The 20,948-nt window shown below is 43.2% G+C and overlaps 1 protein-coding gene across 25 annotated transcripts in view; it reads left to right on the forward strand.

Annotated features, from left to right (window-relative positions):
- TPM1 (tropomyosin 1) overlaps positions 1-20,948 on the forward strand; it is a 34,651-nt gene that overhangs the window by 8,610 nt on the left and 5,093 nt on the right. For 4 of the 25 annotated variants that reach the window (XM_036253673.1, XM_036253824.1, XM_036253703.1 and 1 more), the window contains 7 exons: positions 4,633-4,766; positions 7,117-7,234; positions 8,460-8,530; positions 9,309-9,384; positions 9,841-9,903; positions 10,210-10,279; positions 17,859-19,207. In XM_036253673.1, coding sequence (XP_036109566.1) covers positions 4,633-4,766; positions 7,117-7,234; positions 8,460-8,530; positions 9,309-9,384; positions 9,841-9,903; positions 10,210-10,279; positions 17,859-17,941 — 615 coding nt within the window. In that variant the 3' untranslated portion in view covers positions 17,942-19,207. Of the gene's footprint in view, positions 1-4,632; positions 4,767-7,116; positions 7,235-8,459; positions 8,531-8,787; positions 8,864-9,308; positions 9,385-9,840; positions 9,904-10,209; positions 10,280-11,686; positions 11,770-13,180; positions 13,457-16,612; positions 16,702-17,858; positions 19,208-20,948 lie in introns of those variants that run through there. The other 21 variants (XM_036253712.1, XM_036253624.1, XM_036253604.1 and 18 more) reach the window with 10 other exon arrangements.

Consider the following 20,948-nt stretch of genomic DNA (forward strand, 5'->3'; position numbering starts at 1 on the left):
TATAATATTCTTCTACAATTATTTAAGTCAAAATTATTGCTTGTTTTTTTTTTGTTGCTTTTTTTTTGTTTTGTTTTTTAAGTTGTATTGACTGAAGCATCTAAATGCCCTGAAAATCTAGGCCTTGTAAGAGTTTTCTTTCAAATCTGATTTTGGAGTTCTCTTGCTGTATTGGGGCAGGCATGCCCTTGAGTTCTGTGTAATACCTTGTTGGGGTGGCCTGGGGAGGGAAGTGGTATGTCTGCCCTTGTTGTTTGTATAGGTAGCTAATACCTTAGAGGGAGGGGGGTACTCAAGGGAGATAGGGCTGACCATGCAACAGCAACTAACTCAGGTACTTCACAAGTGCAGAGCTCTTGAGTATTGTTTAACAACACATCTGCAGGACAGTTGGTATCCTTTACTAATGTAGCAATCTCTTTTCTGAGTAGCCCATTACATGTTGGGATACAGTAGTACTTTGGGGATAAAAGAAACTAGCATCCCAAACTGAAAGACTTCTCCAACAGCATCAACACATGTACTGTTGTTACAAGACACTAACCCAGCACACTGAGGGTGATTTCTGTGCCTGGAAATAATTTGCGTCTTGGGTCTTGACCTTTCCCAAACGTCTTGTTATTTATGTCTGCTTTTTAAATGACAGATGGTCATGTGGCTGTAGACTTGTGCTGGCAGAGACAACAGCAGGTTAAGTCTTTAGTAGACTGCCCAGTTGCTGTGTTGAAAGGAACCTTAGAAAGTATCTAACGCAGAACTTAGAAAACACGTACCAGAAATAAAAGCTAGTGAAGGCCTTTGAACACAGAACATAACCCCTCCCCCCCCAAGGAAAAGGAAACATAAGAGAAAAAAAGAGGTGACTTCTAGGGAACCAAACAAAATTGCTATCAGACCAGTAGGGTAGGTCCTGAAAAGCCAATGAGAGTAGAGATAGATGTACCCCAGACACTGCTCTCAGGTCCAGTAACCTGCAGGCACCTTGGTCCTGCTCTGAAACCTCTGGGGCAGCAGGCATTGCTTCTGGGATTGAGAGCAAGTGCCCTGTGTTCGAATGGGAGCAGTTACCCATTAGTGTTACTTGATGGAGTTTTTGATTATATATCACAGCTTATTTCAGAAAGGATTGAGAGGACTCGTTTAGTGGATGATATTTATTTATTTATTTATTTAAAATACATTTTTATTAATTTTTTTTTTTTTTTTTTTTTTTGAGAGAGAGAAACATCAATTGGCTGCCTCCTGCACACCCCCTACTGGGGATCGAGCCCCAATTGGGCATGTACCCTGACCAGGAATCAAACCGGGACTTCTCAGTCCATGTATGCTCAGTCCACTGAGCCACGCCGGCCGGGCAGATGATATTTAATACAGTAGATTCTAGTCCTGGTTCATCTCTGTCACTAAAGGCCATTGGGGGGGGGGGGGGCAAGGGGAGGGCTGAGAGAACCTCCCACTCTGACTGAGGAAGAAGGAAGACTCCAGGGCTGAGAAGCAACAGTTCCAGGGCTTCTATATGTTCCAGAGGCCGTGAGGAGAAGTGACAGAGTCAGTGCACCAGGAGCCAGACAACTGGGATTATACTCTTGTCTCCCACTCACAGCTGCTGACCTAAGCATATGTCAGCATTCTGGGTCAAAGATCTCACCCTACTCCTATTTTCTTTTGAAGGAAGAGCTAGAAGAGTGGTTCCCACGGAATTTGCCAACTTCTTTTAGATGGTAGGGTGGCCAGGGTGGAGGAGTGGAACAGGTTGCTTGTTTATAGTGCAGATCATTGTCCTCCCCTCTGATCTGAATCAGAATCTCCAGGGGTAGGGGCTGGAAGTTTTTATTTATTTTTTTAAATATTTTTTCTTTATTTATTTTAGAGAGAGAGAAAGGGAAAGAGAGAGAAAAACATTGATGATGCAAGAGTATTAGTTGGCCTCCTCCTGCACGACCCCCACTGGGGATCGGGCCCACATCCTACGCTTGTGCCCTAACTGGGAATCAAACCAGTGACCTCTTGGTGCATGGGTCAATGTTCAGCCAGTGAGCCACACTGGACGGGCTGGAAGCTTTTATTTTTAGCACACATCTCCTAGTGGATTCTGACATTCAGCCAGTTGTGGGAACTGCTGGACGAAGCCTAGCTAGATGATTAGCTGGCCCTTCCTGCTAATCAATTGAAGCCTCTGTTTTTCAGACCACTCTTAGGCCTGATCTCTGTGTGCACCAGTCCTGGCTCCTGGAACGGATCTTCATTCTCACTCATTGCTTGTGTACCCTACATGAGGCCCTGTTGGCTGCTATTTCATAGGTTACAACCTGTGATGTCAAGAAGTATAAGGTTCTACAAAATGCTCCTAGGAGAAAAGAGTTAGTGACATTTGTAAAACAGTGTCCAGAGTTAAAGGAAATAACAGATGTGTGGGGGGATGGGGATAAGAGGGAAGAAAGATACAGATTGCTAGGGGGACTTCTCGGGTAGGGAGATCTTGTGTGCAGAGATGGAAATAAACATGAGGTGCTGTCCCCTTAATCTCTGATGACCCAGCTGTGTGGAGAGCTGACCTAGACTGGCCTGTCACCCAAAAGTTTCTATCCCCAGGCCATAAACAGTCTCCTTTCAATAAGTACAAAGTCTGGAGTGCTGGGGCCAGATTGAAAGCAGAGCAGGAAACTTTGAATGAGGTGGCTACAAAAAATGCAAAAAAAAAAAAAATCTCATTGACATTTCTCTGGCCACACCACCTATAACAAGGATACTTGCCTTTATATTAATAGTAATAAGGAAAGAAAGGAGGAATACTTTTGAGTACATGATCTAGACACTCTACTGAGGTTTTTTGTTTGATTTTGCTCTTCATATTTATTTTTAACTTTGAGAGTTGCTTACTTGGTTTCCCCTGTTCATAAAAGAATAGACATGGAAAATACGGAAAAATGAAGAAAGCTGACCTGACCCAAAAGTATACCCTTAATGCATACTGCCTCTAATTTTTTATTGATTTTTTTTGTCTTTTCTTTTCTTTTTTTTTTTTTGCCTCTAATTTTTTAAAAATAGAGCTACAGACTTACAAAAAACAATTTCCTATACTTAAGAATTGTGTTATCCCTATTACTCTCACCCCTCCTCCAAAACAACCAACAGTCACCTGCCAGTCAGACTTAGTGTCGCCCATTACTCATTGTGCACCAATGACTTCTGTTGTAGGCCAGTACAGTTGTAAACTGCCCTCCGCAGATTCATTTCACGTTTCCCCCTGCTTCCTGCTTCCATCAACCAATTTTTACTACATAGTTAATTCTTGACAAGATGAAAGTATATTTGAATGTTTCTATAGAGTCCTTCACCAAATGCCCTAATCACTTCTCTTTCCCAGACAAAACTTGGCACAGATGAGCAAAGAACTGAATGTTCTTGTATTCCTTTGATTCATGGCCATAATCACAGCCTCCCTCTAACTGTATGTGCATTTCAGACTGTGTAAATCATAAGTCCATGAGCTAAGAAAGTTGCTTTTGTTTAAATTAGCTTGATTTTACTCATTTCCTGAGCTCATACTTTGCAGAGAACCATGATTCCCTGCATCTAAGAAGCATACAGTTGAGTAGACAGGAATGTAGATTGAGGACTAGCATAGGTCCCCAAGTGTGTATTATAATTTTTAGAAAACTCTCTAGGTGTCTTGAAAACCCATCACCCCATGATAAGCAGATACTAAAAATGGTTGAGGATGAAGATATGGTATCTGATTAATAAATTCCATATCTCACTTCCATGCATAATATGTAAACAGCTACCAGTGCAGTTGTGTGTAACCAACCATCAGATGTCCAAGCATTCAGAGGCCCTTAGTTTAAAACAGTAGGTGATCATTGCATCCCCAAGAAAGAAACATCTTATTTCAGAGATAGATACAAATCAAAACAGTATCTGTACTGTTTTTCTCCTAAGGATTTTGAAACTTTTCTTGTAGCAACCTTGACTTGTAAGAAATTCCATTAGACTTATGTCGGACACAAATGTCTTGGCTCTGTTCCAGTGTGACTGTTACTCTAAAGGGGTTGCCGAAAAGGGGGAAGGATTTAGTTGTGTCTGTATGGTACATATTTTAGAACCACTGAATTTGGAAATATCTTAGTTCCTTTATAAGGCCCCCTTAAGAAAATGGACTGGAAAAAGGGAGAACTGAGGCTCCCAAGTCTGATTTCTGGCTGTACTGCTCTTGCCTTATGTGGCTAAGCCTGGATAAGCCGTGTCGTCTCTGTCCCCACCTCAGGCCCCCAGTGAATGGGGTGCTATAGTGAAGTTCTCCTTTAACAGTCAGGTGAAGCCAGTGTGTTGAAATCTATGGAAGAAAAGAGCCAAGTGAGAGAGCATTTGCTAATGGTCCATCTTTCCAATGAGAATGGTGTTTATGGATTTGTATATATACAAATGTGGACATTCCATGTATAAAGCAATATACGAACATATTCCAGAACTCCCAAGTTGACCAGGGCTTATAATGCGCTTAAGGGTAACTCACCACAAGGCCCAGGCTTCCCATCTGAAATTAGTGTTTCAGTCTTGGCCACATCCTGAAGGCACTCCCCTCACACCCCTGCCCCAGCTCTGAAATGCCTTTCGCTCTCTTCTGCCTAGGCTGAAGCTGATGTAGCTTCTCTGAACAGACGCATCCAGCTGGTTGAGGAAGAGTTGGATCGAGCCCAAGAGCGCCTGGCAACAGCTTTGCAGAAACTGGAGGAGGCTGAGAAGGCAGCAGACGAGAGTGAGAGGTGAGGGCGCCTCACCCTGCCCAGTTTTTAGCATCAGCCTTTCCTCCTGGTAGACTGGGAGGGCTTCTCTGATCTTGAGATTTAATGTTACAGTCCTTTGGTGGGATCATTTCCTCATTTGATCCCAGGTATAACTTTATTGGTTTTGTTCATTTAACACTAGTGGTTAGCCCTGGCCAGTTTGGCTCAGTGGTTAGAGCTTTGGCCTGCAGTCCAGAGAGACCTGGGTTCGGTTCCCGCTAAGAGCACATACCTCAGTTGCAATTTGTCCCCGGCCCTGGTTGGTCGTGTGGGTGGCAGCCACTCGAAGTGTCCCTTTCACGCCGATGTTTCCCTCTCTTCCTCTCTCTCCGAACAAAAAATGGAAAAAATGTCCTCGGGTGAAGATTAAAAAAAAACACTAGTGGTTAATTTGTTGGTTTTGTTTAACATAGGTGCTTTTAGACAAAGCACGTAGGGGCTCTTACCCCAAGGTTACAAAGAAGAAAAAGATTTTTTTCCTGGCCTCATAGGCCTCACTATCCATCAAGGGAGATGGATGTGTAAACAAGAAATTCTAAGGATGCATAATCGTTCTTTCATTCCTGCTGACCCCAGAGCAATTACACATTTTATTAAAAGATAACTTTTTAAAACATACCAGAGAGGCTTAGGCTTAAATAAAAATGGGCTCTCAGTTGTGGAATAGCCCAAAAAATAGGTGAAAGAGAAAACACAGATAAAACAGAAATATGATCTGCAAAAGTACCTTCTTTTGGGCTGAGTAATGCTTAAGACACATGCACACGTAAATACACTTGTGTCTTCTGAGCCTGCTCCCACAGTAACCTGGCTCTACCTGACTTATTGCTCCAAGATTCAGCTTTGTGGTAGTAAAGGAAAACCGCGGCCCTATAGACCAGCACAACTCCGTGTGTTTTAGACAGCATTTTCTCTTATGCACAACTGTTGAAGGGAATGTATTCCTATTGCGTAGGAACACTCCTGGAAAGACTCCCTGTAACGAGAGATTCTACTGCTTAAGGGATGACAAAGTAGTGTGATGGCTCAGAACACTGGACCTATAGATCTGTGCTGTGCCTTGGGCAAGGGAACGCAATCAGTCACATTGTCCAGTTTCTCCATATAGGAAGTTCCTTTCCACCATGGATAAAAAGTGATTTCAGACTTTAGGATTAAAGAAACGTTTTAGCTGAAGTTTTCAGCTCATAATTTACTGCTGGTTATTGTTTCTTCTCTAACCAAGAGTTTTGGAATTCTTTAAGATGACTCATCATCTCCAGCAGTGCACACATACCAGTGGTTTTGTGGCTGACTTCTTCCTGAAATACACTTGTTAACGAACCTAAAAGGCGATGATCTGAATCTGGCAATGTTAGACTTTGAGGTAAAAAGGAATTTCAAGATCATTTACTCCAGTCCCCTGATTTTACAAATGAGAAAACTAGGTCTCAGAGACTGATGTGGCCTGCCCAAAGTCTCACAGCCAACTTAAGTTGAGCCAAGGCTAGAACTTGAGACTCCTTAAACATATTGTAGTGCTTCATCAGAAAATAGCGGCTTGTTTATCTTACTGCCTACTTAAAGTTTGGTCATTGAATCCCATTTTAACATGAATTGTTATTCCATAAATCTGTAATATATTATAAATCTGTAAACATTTTCCAAAATTTAACATCATGCCATAGGAGCCAAACATACATATCAGTATGGAATATGGTGTCAGTCCCGCCTATCAACACCTCTATTATGAAAGATTTCCATTAAGGCAAAACTCATAGTTTTTTATCTAAAGTGTTAGGTTGACTCATATGAAACTGCTATTTTTACGGGCCTGACATGGCCAAATATCAGCATTTCGTATGGTTCAGTCTAATATTTATATTTGTTGCTGATGGGGTAAAGACAACTACCTTCTTTGTAGAAGGAAGTGTATGAAGATAAATATGCTTTTGTTCTAACTTTGGTCCATTTTCAAGCTGAAGCTTCCCACCAGGAAAGGGAAGGAATTCTATTATTTATATAGCAAGTAAAGCATGTTGGCCGCTCCTGTTTCCCTGCCTCCCAGTTTCAAACAGGATCCTCACGTGGTACCTTTCATTTAACATTAGATTCCCAGACAGTTTCAGTGGTACCAGAAGTGTGAGGTTTCATTCGCAATAAACAGAAGTATATATCTTTCTGCCTTCAGCGTTGGAAACTGGCTTCATGGCTTGGAAAATAAAAGTAGCCCTGTGCTCTCTTTTGGTCTGCCAGTCACACTAAGCATCACAAACCACTGCAGTGCAGTGTGTGGGTTTGCAGAGGTCAACACTAAATCTTGGGTCTTGTTGCTTGTCTTCCTTTTCAGAGGCATGAAAGTCATTGAAAGTCGAGCCCAAAAGGATGAAGAGAAAATGGAAATTCAGGAGATCCAACTGAAAGAGGCCAAGCACATTGCTGAAGATGCCGACCGCAAGTATGAAGAGGTCAGATCCTGGGGCCCAAAGCCTCATGGACCCCCAGCAGTGGCCCAGGGGGGCAGAGCAGGAGCAGTGTATATAGCCTTGCATTCTTCGGTGAAACAGTCAGCTTCCTTGGCAGAAATGTCTGGTTTTGAGAAGCAGAGTTCCTTTGTCTGCGGAAAATAGTTCTTATTTGATCCTGCTTGGGGATCCTAGGCTTCATCATGAAGCAAATCAGTAGCACTAGGAAAGACTAGAGCTTCTCCCCCTGCCCCCTAAAGACTAGGACAAAAGATCCTTGGCCAGGAGAAGGGAGAGTTGGCCTCTTGTGTCTGTGGAAGGAGCCCCTCATGCTATCACCATGCAAGCAGTTCTTGGTGCGACTGACCTAGCATGGTCCTGTTCAGGCAGCAGAGACACGGACCATGCACTTGCTTGAGTGATTGATTCACCGAGGACATTTTCAATTTGCCCTCCTCTCTCCTCAAGGTGGTAGAATTTAGCCTCTGGTCATATCCCCATGAAAATACTTCTTATGATAACAGAACAGCATAACTGTTAAGGTTTTAGTTGTGCCCTTAATGGACCATGGCTGTCCATTAAGCAGCATTGACTCTGCTTTTTATTATTATTACCATTATTATTTCCAGATTACATTACACCCCCTAATTTTGAAATGCTTCAGAGGATCCCTTCTCTCAGGTTTTTTCTTTCACTAAAGACAAATTTGACTTCATTAGTCATCTCATGTTAGCTTCTCTTGCTATTCTGTTGGCAATTATAACCTCCTTCACAAAAGGGAGGTTGAGGTACAGAGTTCTAAATGGATGGAGTTCTCAGGATTATTTTCACCGTTTCCTTGGCAGCCCCTACCTTTTTGGCATAAAATGCATTATGTCTCATCATACTGCTATTTTTGAGGTTGTGAATTTCATATTTTTCCCTTCTTCTACACTTTGGTTTGGCTGCTATGTAATTATACAGACTTCACCGGGGTCAGACTTAAGCTGAGACTGCCCATTCATAACAAATCATTCTGGGTCCCTGTGAACAGAAGCCTCTGTTCTCCTCTCCACTGGCACTCCTGATGGAGAGTAGCTTCTCTCCAGTACACAGAAAAAGGGGATCATCTTATTTGTAGACAAGATCTTCTAAGGGCTGATGGATCCATTCCCCACCCCCACACCTCCTTACTCAAAGCTTGCAAGCCCATGGTGTGCGTGTGTGTTTTGTGTTTGTCCTGCTGCAGGTGGCTCGTAAGCTGGTCATCATTGAGAGTGACCTGGAACGTGCAGAGGAGCGGGCTGAGCTCTCAGAAGGGTAAGCAGGCCCTGCGCCAGGACGCTGTGTGTGGGGTGCTACAAAGCAGTGACTAAACAGCATGACCTCTGGCAGCTGCACATTTACCTGTTTCAGCTCCGGGCTCCTTATGTACTCATTTGCCATGGATGAGCCACGAGTCTAGAACACGGAGGACTTGTGTGGGGTGTCTGTGTATGAATGCGTGTTTCACTGCATGCCTTACCTGCACACTGATTTTGAGAATGGCCTTGTGCATTTCCTGTGTCCACTAACAGCCAAGTTCGACAGCTGGAAGAACAATTAAGAATAATGGATCAGACCTTGAAAGCATTAATGGCTGCAGAGGATAAGGTACTGATGGCTCATGTGTGGTTTTTAGGTTTAACTCCAACCCAGATGTCTTTCAGCTTCCAATACCTACTGGTTCGTTTGGTATAACGACTGCACCTTCACTACACCCTCTGCTGTCGTATATCTTGCTTTAAATGCTTTCTTTGGGTTCTTTATACTCCTTTGTTTTTCCTTCATAAATGCTCTTTGGTGCAGCTGAAAAAGAAGCCAAATTATCACACTGCAAAGTTGTTGGATTTTGTCACCCTGCCTTTTTGCTTTTACAAGGTTGGGAGGCAACGTCCATGGCAAAAGTCAGTGTTTTACTACCTGATGATTTGGCTACTTTAAGGCAGCCCTTTGTTCTCTAGGACTCGGTTTTCATTTTTTTCCCATCCCTCTCCTTTTTCTCTCCTTCTTCCTTTGGCTTGTCTCCCACCCTCTCTGCCTCTGATCGAAACGTTAGCAAATGTGCCGAGCTTGAAGAAGAGTTGAAAACGGTGACGAACAACTTGAAGTCACTGGAGGCTCAGGCTGAGAAGGTAGGCCAGGAGCACGGTGTGGGGGGAAAGGCATCTTCAGAGCCTCTCAAAAGACACTCACTTTTTCTCTTTGAAGACCCTGCCAATAAAAGCAGTAGTCCATCAGGCATTTCAGTAAATGGCACCATTTTGAGGTGATTTCCTGATGGTTATGGAATAACAGATTCTTTTTTATTATTATTATTGAGAATATATTTTATGTTGAGTATGTGAGTCATCTGTAACAATTTAATTTAAACCCAGTGCCAAATGGATGTTATCTTATTCTCATCCTATGTAAAACAATAGGCAGGGAAACAGAGCCGGTATTGTCCTACGCCACCTGATCTCAGAGGCTCCATTACCGCCTGAGAGGTCCTCAACATCTGTTTGCTGGGCTGGCGCTGTCTTTGTGTTAGGAGACAGGAGTATAGCATGATCTGTGGCCTGACATCTGGAACGTCCTTTTAATTACAGTACTCTCAGAAGGAAGACAAATATGAGGAAGAGATCAAGGTCCTTTCTGACAAGCTGAAGGAGGTAATATTATGAATGTTTTGGGCAAAGCCACCTGAATTTTTAAAAGGCTTGTTTTTATGGAGCAGGCCAGGGCCTTTTCATGTTAAAGTTGTGCTGATCCATGTTGGGGATATTCAGAGGTGGTACCAGGTTCTTGTGCGGTGGCTAGCTGCCACCTGTCACTGTAGTGACCGACTGGCACGTCCTTTTTGACCCATTTTGTGGGTGCTGTGCTTGTTTTCCATTTTCTAGTTTTTGCCTGTATTTGTCACTCCTAGAAATCTAAAAATGTCCCAGTTTTAATGGAAACAAATTGAATCATTACAGGCTGAGACTCGGGCTGAGTTTGCGGAGAGGTCAGTAACTAAATTGGAGAAGAGCATTGATGACTTAGAAGGTAAGATACTAAGTTTTGTTTTTAATTGAATCCTTACAATTGATTATTGACTTGGCAAAACGATTTCCAAGTGTGTTCGCCTTAATCTACTCCTTTGCTCTTGCACATTCCTCCTGTCTGTCCTTGGGGTTTCATTCTGTGGCTCTCAAGCTCTTGGACCTGAGTCCTCTGCTCGCCAGGTGACTGAGCCACCAGACAGGGCACGCCTTTTTTGTAATGGCTGATGCCATCCAGTTTTACCTCGCACGCCTCAGAAATGAGGCAAGGCTATTTTCCATCGCGGGTAAGGTGGTTATAGGTGAGAATGGCCAGTATATTTTCTGTCCTTAGTGAGACCTCCCCATTGTCAGTTGGTATGGACTTGTTTTTAGACATAACCTATCTACCTCCTAGTATGAATTCAGTGTCAGGGTCGGGTTTTGTGTCGTCAGTTATCTTGGTACATGCTCTGTGAACCGAAAGCAGTGGGGGATAACAGGACATTGTATTCTGAGATTACACTTAAGCATTTCTCTCCTAAGACAGTTAGGGTTTATTGTAGCACCCACTCTATGTCACAGAAATCCTAAATGTTGAACTCAGAGGCCTGCGAAGGGTCAGCAGTAAAAAAGAAAGAAGGAAAAAAATACATAAAATATAAACATTCAAGGCAGAAGGCGCTAAAGAAGGGACTGAGGGTCGGTGCAGCTGACAACCAAGCTGGTAGAGAGGAGAGGTGACAACTGATTGCACACCGTCTGTCCCAGTGGCAGAGTCTGAAGCCATCGTTACAGAAACTACATTGCAGACTTGGCACGGCACCACCAGAAAGAGTGTGGCTTTTCTCGCTTGCCAGGCCTTCTGGGCCACTACCAGGGCAGCTTGAGTGGGAACACCACGAGGGGTATACAGGGCACTAAGAAACCCGTATCCCAGTGGTCTAGTCCGGTCAGCGAGTCAGTGGTTTGAAGGTGGAGCCAGATAAGGATAACACTGTAGTCATGAACTGCCCTTGGATATTTTTTCAACTGTTCATAGTTGCAGTTGGCTGACTACGCCAGTGTAATTAAAAAATAGCTCTAGAAAAGAAAGACGTTCTATTACTCACCCAGGAGACATCCTTCTGTGGTTTTGTTTAGGACTTAACGTGGTTTACTGCTGTACCTACCCTATTTGTTATGATTTTCATATTGCATCTTTCTGGTTTTATTTTCTAATGGGTTTTGTTCTCTTTGTTTTTGTTTCAACTCATTTTAAAACAAAACGCACGCCTCCTGCATTGGCCACCTGCTGCGGCATCACTTCCTTCATGCATTGCCCTTTTCTTGCTGCTGTGTTGGGATGGCGCCCATGCCACCCTCACTCACCCTCCATCTCTTGATCACTCTCCATGTCCTTGCACCTCTGCCTTCCACTTCCTGGTCATAGACGAGCTGTACGCTCAGAAACTGAAGTACAAAGCCATCAGCGAGGAGCTGGACCACGCTCTCAACGATATGACTTCCATGTAAATGTTCATCCACCCTGCCTGCTCACACCGTGCGCTCATGCTAATACGGCAAACTCACCCCTGCTCCCTTCTGTGGCTTCAGAATCTGCACCTGTACACCTTTCTGCTTACTCTCTGCATAACTAGGATAGTCATCATTTTTTCACATTCTACTAATACAAAGGCCAAGTAGATTAGGTCTGTCTGTACAAACCACGTTCCCTTCAGAATCCATTCATTTCTCAGTCTCTAAGCGAGATGGTTCCCACAGAGCAGTGCACCGGAATGTGAATGTCTTGGGCACTCTCCGGAAATAAAATTAGGCTCGAGTAAACTTAGGAGCTGTGTACAGAAGCTTCCCAAAGAACGACTGAAAATCATCTTCTGAGATTCAGTTAAATAAAATATGATCATTTTCTAAAGAGATATAAATTTAAGAACCCTAAGTATCAGACTGCTGAGGCTCTGAAGGAAAGGAAACATCTGGTACAGCTGTACAACACTCTCTCTTCTCCCTGCGAAGACCGTAGGGAGACATGAACCCTCTCCTGAGTAACCAAGCCTTGGTTTTCTTTATACGCAAAAGGAATTAAAATACCTCCAACAAAAACCACAACTTGTGTCAAAGAAATGGGACATAAACCCAATACGATATGAATTTGGGAGTTAATGGCCCAGCTTTTACTACTGTGAGGTAGTAAGTGTTGGAGTACATAGTCTTACTCTCATGAGAACCTTAAGCATACACAACTAATTTACATATTACTAACCAAACCTAGATGTTAAACTTACTCTGCCTCTGAGTTCTAACCTGGAATGTTTCACAGAGGGTTCTCTTCATTGTAATATCTGGCACTGAATTCTGGATATGCTGGAAATTTCATTGTCCGTGCCCACCTGCCCTCCCTTTACCCGTGCAGAAAAATGGCAGCTTGAAGAGTGTGGCATGTGCCAGCTGCCTTATAGCTTATAGAATCCCCACACTACCCTTAGAGACATGACAGTCACCTTGGAAACTGGAAAGCATGTCATCCTCTCTTCCCTCATTTGTCAATGAGAGGGTGGGTCAGATCATCTGCCTCCAAGGTCTTTTCCATAAGACCATTAATGTGATGCTTCTGTGTGGAACATTTGAAGCATCAAGTATGATTAAATACCCTGAAAGATGGGGTTAGTTCAAAATCTGTTTTTAAATTCTGTTCATGGGTCGCCTTAAAATGGACCCTTGCCCAGAGGGGCCCTGTGATGCCTGGGGTCCAGACACAGCGGAGGGGTTGAGGCGGGTAGAGGATGACCCACCAGTGCAGCTGGCCGCGGCTTTGCATGTCTGCTTCTCGCCTGTGTTTCCAGTGCTGCTCTCCTCTGGGTCTGGTTTTCCTTTTTTCCATTGTGCCACTTGTTTTCTTTGTCTCTCACCTTTTCTCTTCATGCAGATAAGTTTCTTTGCTTCACTTCTCCCAAGACCCCTTCATCCAGCCGGGAGCTCCACCTCTCTGAGCTCTGCAGTTTGTCTCTCCTCCAGCTGACCCGGTTCTTTTAGCATCCTGCCTTAGGGCCAGGCACGCCCTGTGCTTCCTGTTGTACAGAAGCTCTTCATTTCAGTGTAAAATAAACTCTTACGCCATTTCTGTTTGCTATTCTTCTTACTTCACAGTTTAGTTTCAACACTGAATAAAACTACAAATCTGCTTCACGCATGTGAGGGTTAATTTTTGGCTACTGCTTTTCTTTTGCATTCTGAACATTATACATTAATATCAAGAGTTTCTGAGGCAGTAGTTTTTTGTGGAACTTTTAAAAAGTACGTATGCCCGGCCAGAGTGGCTCAGTTGGTTGAGGGTCATCCTGTGCCCCTTAAGGTCACTGGTTCAGTTTCCTGTCAGGGCACATACCTGAGTTGCAGGTTCGATCCCCAGTTGGGGTTTGTACTGGAGGCAACCAGTCGATGTTTCTCTCCCTTTCTTTCTCTCAGCATGTCCTGGGGTGAGGAAATAAAGAAATAAATACTCCATGCCTGAGTCCCTCAGAGTTTTGGTTTCCAAAAGTTAGAGTGAGGTCCTGGGTATTTGTGTCTATAGAGATTGTAAGGGTTCTGGTATGTAGCCCAGCTTAGAACCTCTGCACAGGAGACACTCACTGCTGGAGCTGGAAGATCTGCCCCGCGCTGCACCTTCCTCTGCCAGAGGTTTAGTCGGGGATGCCTGAGCCCTCTGTGAGGACATTTAGATGGCCCGCCTCGGGTCAGAGGGCGTGGCCAGCTGATGAAAGCCTCCATTGCCATTCCACTTCGCTAGTAATTTACATACTGGGAATGTGAAAAAGAACCTAGATTAAACTATGTAAGTTGAGGTTGTTGTTGATCCTCCTTTTATATCACAAAGAACAGTTAATTTCATTTTGATTATGAAATGACATCTCAAGTTCTCTAAATCTGATTATATTCATATTGGTATTTATTTTTGTGCTCTTAAGCACATTATGTATTCTTTAGGGGGGATTGTACATAAATAATCTTTGCAATAATAACTGTCATAGTTTTTGTTTTTAATTTGTGGACACTTTTAAAATGTAGTCATTAACAAACTTCAGAATTACAATTACATTTTATTTGGGCTTTACTATTTACTTCACAAATAGCAATTAAGTGATTAAAAAAACACATTGCAAAATTATCACTTTATAATGATGTGGACTTTTGTTTTCTAATTTCCAACATTGCTCCCTCCTCACCAGTGTGGCTGTATTTCTCCTGTGTTTTAAGTATGAGTGATTTTTATCTGTCTGTGTGTAGTTTCTGTTAGCCTAGGAGGTTTGATATACCACTATTTCATATATTTGGTATACCACTATTTATACTCAAGTAAATTTGGACAAGCTGAAAATAATATTAGTTACTCTACACAGATTTCAGAGCAGATAATAAACATTCTGTTTAAGAGGGTCGTACATTCAAGTGTTTTAGCAATGGTACAGTGGACTCTTTAAAATTTAGGTTCTGGACAGTATCTCTCCTGAGACTATAGAGACTTCTGTAATTTCATGTTTTTCTTTTCATAAGGCTCCGTGGACCTGCTTTTGACTATGATTCCTGCCTTGTTTTGTAAATTCAGAGTAATAGAAGTGGTCCCTTCTCTGAGGAACCCTGCTCCAGCAGCAGACAAATGGCAAAGTCTTGATGTTCTGCTGAGCACACGTTCAGCTAATTCTGGAGGCACATCTGTTGCTTTGAAACCCTCTCAGAGACTTTCCCACTTTCCATAAGTATAGTCCTGCCCTCAGGCCACCCAGACATACCAGCTCCAGTGCAGCTGAAGGGAACAGGTCCCTAGGAGGATGCGGCAGGGACAGCTTTCATTACGCTGAATTCACAATGATTCTCTGAATTCCCTAGGGTTTCTCCAACATTCTTCCATTCCAGCTCGGCTGAACATTGGCTCAGCAAATGGAGACACCCTGCCTGTCTATGCGACAGTGTTAATGTACTCGTGGGGTTTAGATTTTGAAACCCCCAAATATATGCCATATACAAGACACTGTGGAAGGCAGTCAGGCTGTGGTAAATAGATAGATCGGAAATATTCTTTGCCATCTGATGGGAAGGTCGGTGAATAAAGTGAGTCCGAACTAATAGGTGGTGTATATTTAGAGTCAAAGAGGAAGAAAGAACTGGGAGCTACCTGGGGGAGGTGACATTTGGCCAGGGTTTTGAATATTCAGACATTTTGGATGAGCAAAGAGGACAAGGCAGAAAATATTTCAAGCTAGAAAACATAATGACTACAACTTATTCCCTATCTCAACCATGTTTAAGAGAACATTAAAGTAAGAATCAATTTCCCAACAGACCTGGGCTAGAGACTGGACATTTTCATTTTCTCCAGGGGTAGGACATTCAGCTTTTCAAGATCATTAAGTAGAATTTCTGGGCTCCGATTGTCACCATCACTCGAAATAGGCATGTGTCCTCCAGGTTTTCATGGTAGGTGCCAGGCTTTTGTCATTGTCTGGGTGTCCCTGGATCATCTGATACAGAGTGACTCCTGTGGTTGGTTTCCTAGCCAAGGGAGTCAATTATATGCCAATGTATAAAATTTATATCATGTTGATCTCCATGTAGGTGTTCGAGATTTTGTTCATTTTATACACATCCATCTAACTCAAACATAAATAATACCTTCAAGAAGTAAAGATACAATTTAAGTCAGTTTTGAATGGAGATAGGTTCCTGTTCTTTGGCTGTTGGAGTAGGGTAACACCCACCCTGTATCAAAACTGGATGAGAATTCAGAATTTGCACCCTATATCATGGTGATTGGGGGACAGGGACAGGGAACTTAGTTCTGCATTTTAAAAAGTGTTACTGCAGCCGTGGTAGCCCCCTCTTGGTACTACCTGAAAGGAAGCCAGCCCTCGGAATGGAGGTGAGAAGGGCTTCGGGAAGAGGTGAGGCAGGCTGAGGCTCCCCAGAGCCCTAGCAAGGAGTGGATGCTGTGCTGGGCTCGCCTCCAGCCCTGCCTGGGTTCCTCCGGCTGTTGTCAGAAACTGCACTCAGCTCCGCTCATGCGGTGGTGGTATGAGGTGTGAGAGGAATGTCCACTCTCTCTCCTCCTGTCCTGTTGCTCCCTCCCCCCCCCCTCCCCTCCCACCAAGAGAGAAATCCTGGCTCTTCCTGAGTCTGCCAGGCCTTTACCACCCACCTTCCTGGGCACAGGACAGATGACCATGGGGTAAGGGTAACTGTCCAGCAAGTAACCAGTGCTGGAGGTATCTCTGTGTTCTGTCTGCTAACTCCCTCTCTCCAAGTCCAGCTAACCTCTCTTCTTCTGCCTCTTCTCTTCTGCTAACCTGCTTGCTGACCTGTACAGATCAACTCTACCAGCAACTTGAGCAAAACCGCCGCCTAACTAACCAACTAAAGCTGGCCCTGAATGAGGATTAACTTTAAGTGGGAAAGAACTTGGGCTGAATTCTAGGAAAGGAGCCCATGGTCAGGAAATCTAAGACTGTTACACCTTCAACTGTAGGGATGCTTTTTGTGGAAATGTGTATGAAAGGTTTCAGCTGAAAGACTGGCCTTGCCTGCATTTTCCTCTTCTATCTGGAGTATTTCAGTTCTCTCTAATCCCCAAATAGCTTTTACGGTAAAATACAATCATTATGTATATGAATAAATATTCATAACAGTCAGTTTAGCACTCCTCTTTGCAACAGGAGGTCCATTGTTTGAACTGGTACATAATGAAGACGTCAAAAAATTGTTTTTTATTTCCTACAGAGAACTGAGCCCCACTTTAAGTTAAAAAGCCAAAGCAGAGGGGTGTGTATGTGTATAACTATATATATATATATATGCATATATATATGATGTAATATATATATTATATATGTTCCTATTACATATTCATTTTCCTAACTTCTTAATATCTGGTATAGTGTTTGAAATATGATTAAATGTACCTATGCTTGGGCAAAATAGCTTTTGAAAACAGGAGCTCATGTCAGAAGTCCCTGATTGTCTGAAAGGTATGCTTTTATTCAGTCTAATGGTGTTGTTGGAATCTGGTGAGAATGTCATGCTGATAATAAATAGAACACTAAGAATAGTAAGAGAATGTCCTACTGAAGTGTGCATGAAACATGTTGATAATTGTTTTTAATGAGCAACAGAAATAAATCATTTCAAAAGTTGTCAAAAAACCTATTTACGTCACCTTTGTTTTCTGTGGGATTGTGTTACAGCACAGCTCCCAAACCTTTAACTGCCTGTAGCTCAGACCTGTCTGCTGTCATTAACTTCAGTGCTGTAGCACCTCTCCCTGTTCCCGCAGCACAGGCCAGTGAGCCTACACCAACCCACCTGTGTTGTGTTCTCAGCGTGGACTATTGGTGGAGGCTCACCTGGCCGCCCGGTGAGACCCTGCTGTCTGCGGGTCAGAGACGGCTTCCCTCTCCATAGGTCCTTGTCTGGAAATGAGTAATGTCTTACAAGCATGCCTAGTCCTAATCATCTCATCCTGTGTTTGTGATTGATGTTTGCTTGCCTAAATGTACAAACCACCATTGTGTCCAAAGCGCAGCTATTCATGACTTAATTTTCTAATCCTACCACAGAGAAAGTGGCTCATGCCAAAGAAGAAAACCTTAGTATGCATCAGATGCTGGATCAGACTTTACTGGAGTTAAACAACATGTGAAAACCTCCTTAGCTGCGACCACATTCTTTCATGTTATTTTTGTTGTTGTTTATTTCGTTTTGTTTTTTAACACCATGCTTACCATGAAACCCCTTAAATGCATTTTTATTCACTTTTACCACTGTCACAGAAACATCCACAAATACCAGCTACATCAGGGGGTGGGGGGAACACACACATACACATGCAGGCAGGCCCATGTCAGAGCGACAATGATTTAAATGTGCCATTCCCCAGGTTGATGTTGCCATACTTCGTAGAGAGTTTAGCAACACAGTATGCTTAGTCAGCCTAGAAATCCTCACTAAAGCAGAAAGATTTCCACTCCAAGTGCCAACGATCTAGTCAACAGGAAGATTACTTCTGGGAACAGTCAGGTGTGGATTGGTGCTACTTGAAACAAAAGGTCCCACTGTGGTCTTTCGTTCAATATTGTACAATTTAGGATTCTGTCCAACACTAATTTATTTTGTCTTAAGTTTTACTATGAGATGAGAGTATGGATTCTGTATGTCTGAATTCACTAAAGCCAAGGGTTTGTCAGCCACACTGCTCCTTTAAGACATCTGTTTCCTTCCAAATGGCACACTTGGAGCTCATTTCAACCCATAGGCCAGCACTCAATGTGGATTTCCACTCTTCTTGTTTCTCCGTGTTAAAGTGAAAATGTAGGCACTACATTACAACTGATAAAGAAAAAACATTTTCTTAAGAGTTATACTGCAGTAGCCCCCCTTTATCCACAGGGGATATGTTCCAAGACCCCTAGTGGATGCCTGAAACCGCGGATAGTACTAAACCCTGTATACTGTTTTTTCCTATACATACAGACCTTTTCACTTAAAGGGAGCACTTCATGGCTTCTCTTTGGCACATCCGAATTGCCAGCATCACTACTCTTGCACTTTGGGGCCATTCTTGAGTAAAATAAGGGTCACTTGAACACAAGCACTGCGATACTGAGACGGTCGATCTGATAGCCAAGACAGCGACTAGGTGGCTCCGGGCGGAGAGCCAGAGTGTGGAGACGGGACAGAGGGATGACTTACGTTCTGGGCGGGACGGACGGGACAGCGCAAGATGTCATGCTACTCAGAACGACGTTCAATTAAAACATGAATTGTTTGTTTGTGAATTTTTCATTCAATATTTTTCAACCGTGGTTGACCGCAGTTAACTGAAACCAAAGACCGTGGAACCATGGATAAGGGGGACTACTGTATATATAAACATTGTATAATGATATGGAATAAAATGCACATTGTAGGACGTTTTCTAAACTTGGTGGTCCTGTCGTTTGTATGTTTTTACTTTGTGAACTTTTAAATCATGTAATCGATCTACCTTCTCTCATGAATGGTTTCTTAAAGCAAAACAATATCCAAAGTTCAGGGGGCAACTGGGTTTCACGTATTATCCTCCCAGAAGCACTCAAAGCGGCATCCCCTTTGGTCGTTTAAAGTTACCACCAAGCTGAAAAGACCCTTTCCAGAAGCCTTTCTCCATGTTATTGGTGTATGTCTGCACATACATAGAGGCCTTTTGCAGTAACTTGACTGGTTTGGGGATTTTTCTTCAAATGTTAGCTAAGTCTCCAGCAGTGGCATACACACACATCAGCAGACTGTGGGCTGAGCACCAAATCTGCATTGTCCCCAGCAGCATGATTCTACTTAGAAGCATTGTTTTAAGGGTCTTTGTGATTTTCTGCTTTCTAACAGTGAGTTCTAAATTCCAGTACATCTTTATTTTCTCAGACTTGGAAACTGAAAATATCATAGGCTGCTCTTGAAGGCCTTAAGCAAACAAAAAAAAATTGCAAACAATATTAGTTGGCCAACCTTGTGTTGCAGGGGGAGAAAAGATGGCCTCATGAAAAGCAAACATGGTAGAATGGAAATAAAGGAAAACTCATTTGGATGCACGGATGATAGTTTCACTGAAAAGTATTAAATAATCTCCATAGCTATTCTGCCAAGCCTTTGGTTCAGGTATTTTCTCTTCACAGAAAGAAAGGGTGTAAGGCAAATAAACACTCTGGGTCTCATCCTTCCCACATCCCCACTGTAGGCTCACCCCTGCCAGTCCTCACTAGACAAATGCCTCTGCCTACCCAGGCATGGAGGCCTTTCCTAAACCAGCACTCTTGCACATCGGGGGCCAGACCCGGCTTCTGTTCTGGCTGCCTAGCCTGTCAAGTCCCTGCATCTGAGATTTTTCATCTGTGAACAGGGCAGATTACTATCTAGCTTTTTGGTGATTATTGTGGGATTCGAATGTTTGACGCATGCAGTAAATGAGGTACAAAGCGCAGCACCTAGGGCATGCTTGATGACCATTGACTGCTGTTGTCCTCAGCCTGCATTTAATCTCTTACTTGGTGAAGCTAAGACGACACTCGCTTTGCCCAAATGATGATGGTTATTGATGCTGTCCTCAGATACCATTTGCCAGAACCTGTAGTAAACACCTGACAAGTTATTTCAGCTTGATAGCCGTGCCCATTTTACTAACTAACAGGCTCAGGAATGCTGAACCTACTCACAGTTCCACCGCTCACACGTGGGTTTGGGGTCCAGACTCAGACCTGTGTGACAACAAAGCCCTGTTTGGATTCTTTCTCTCCTTGTTTCTGACATTTTACAGCAAAAGAAAAGCAACTACTAATCATAGGGAGAAACAGAAACGGGTCTAGTCGGGAGGGGAGGAAACGGGGAAGATGTAGGTTAAGTTGGCTTGTAGCTGACAGTGATCACAAGTGGGTGGTTTAATTTCCTGGGTCCCAGGGATCAGATGAAATCAATTAATGAAACATGCCATTTCAAAGAATGATTACCTGGTCTTCCTGATAAATAGAAAAGACAGAAAGAACACCCTGTCTCCACATGACACACACCTCGGATCTGACCCAGTGTGATAAGCTGAACAAGCTGTTCTGTGAGGTCAGGAGAGATTAGGGCTCTTCAGTGTGGCAACCCAGACTGAAGCTGATGTGGTCACCATTTAG

This window comes from Molossus molossus, unplaced genomic scaffold (assembly GCF_014108415.1).
Source record: "Molossus molossus isolate mMolMol1 unplaced genomic scaffold, mMolMol1.p scaffold_m16_p_1, whole genome shotgun sequence".
Lineage (NCBI taxonomy): Eukaryota > Metazoa > Chordata > Mammalia > Chiroptera > Molossidae > Molossus > Molossus molossus.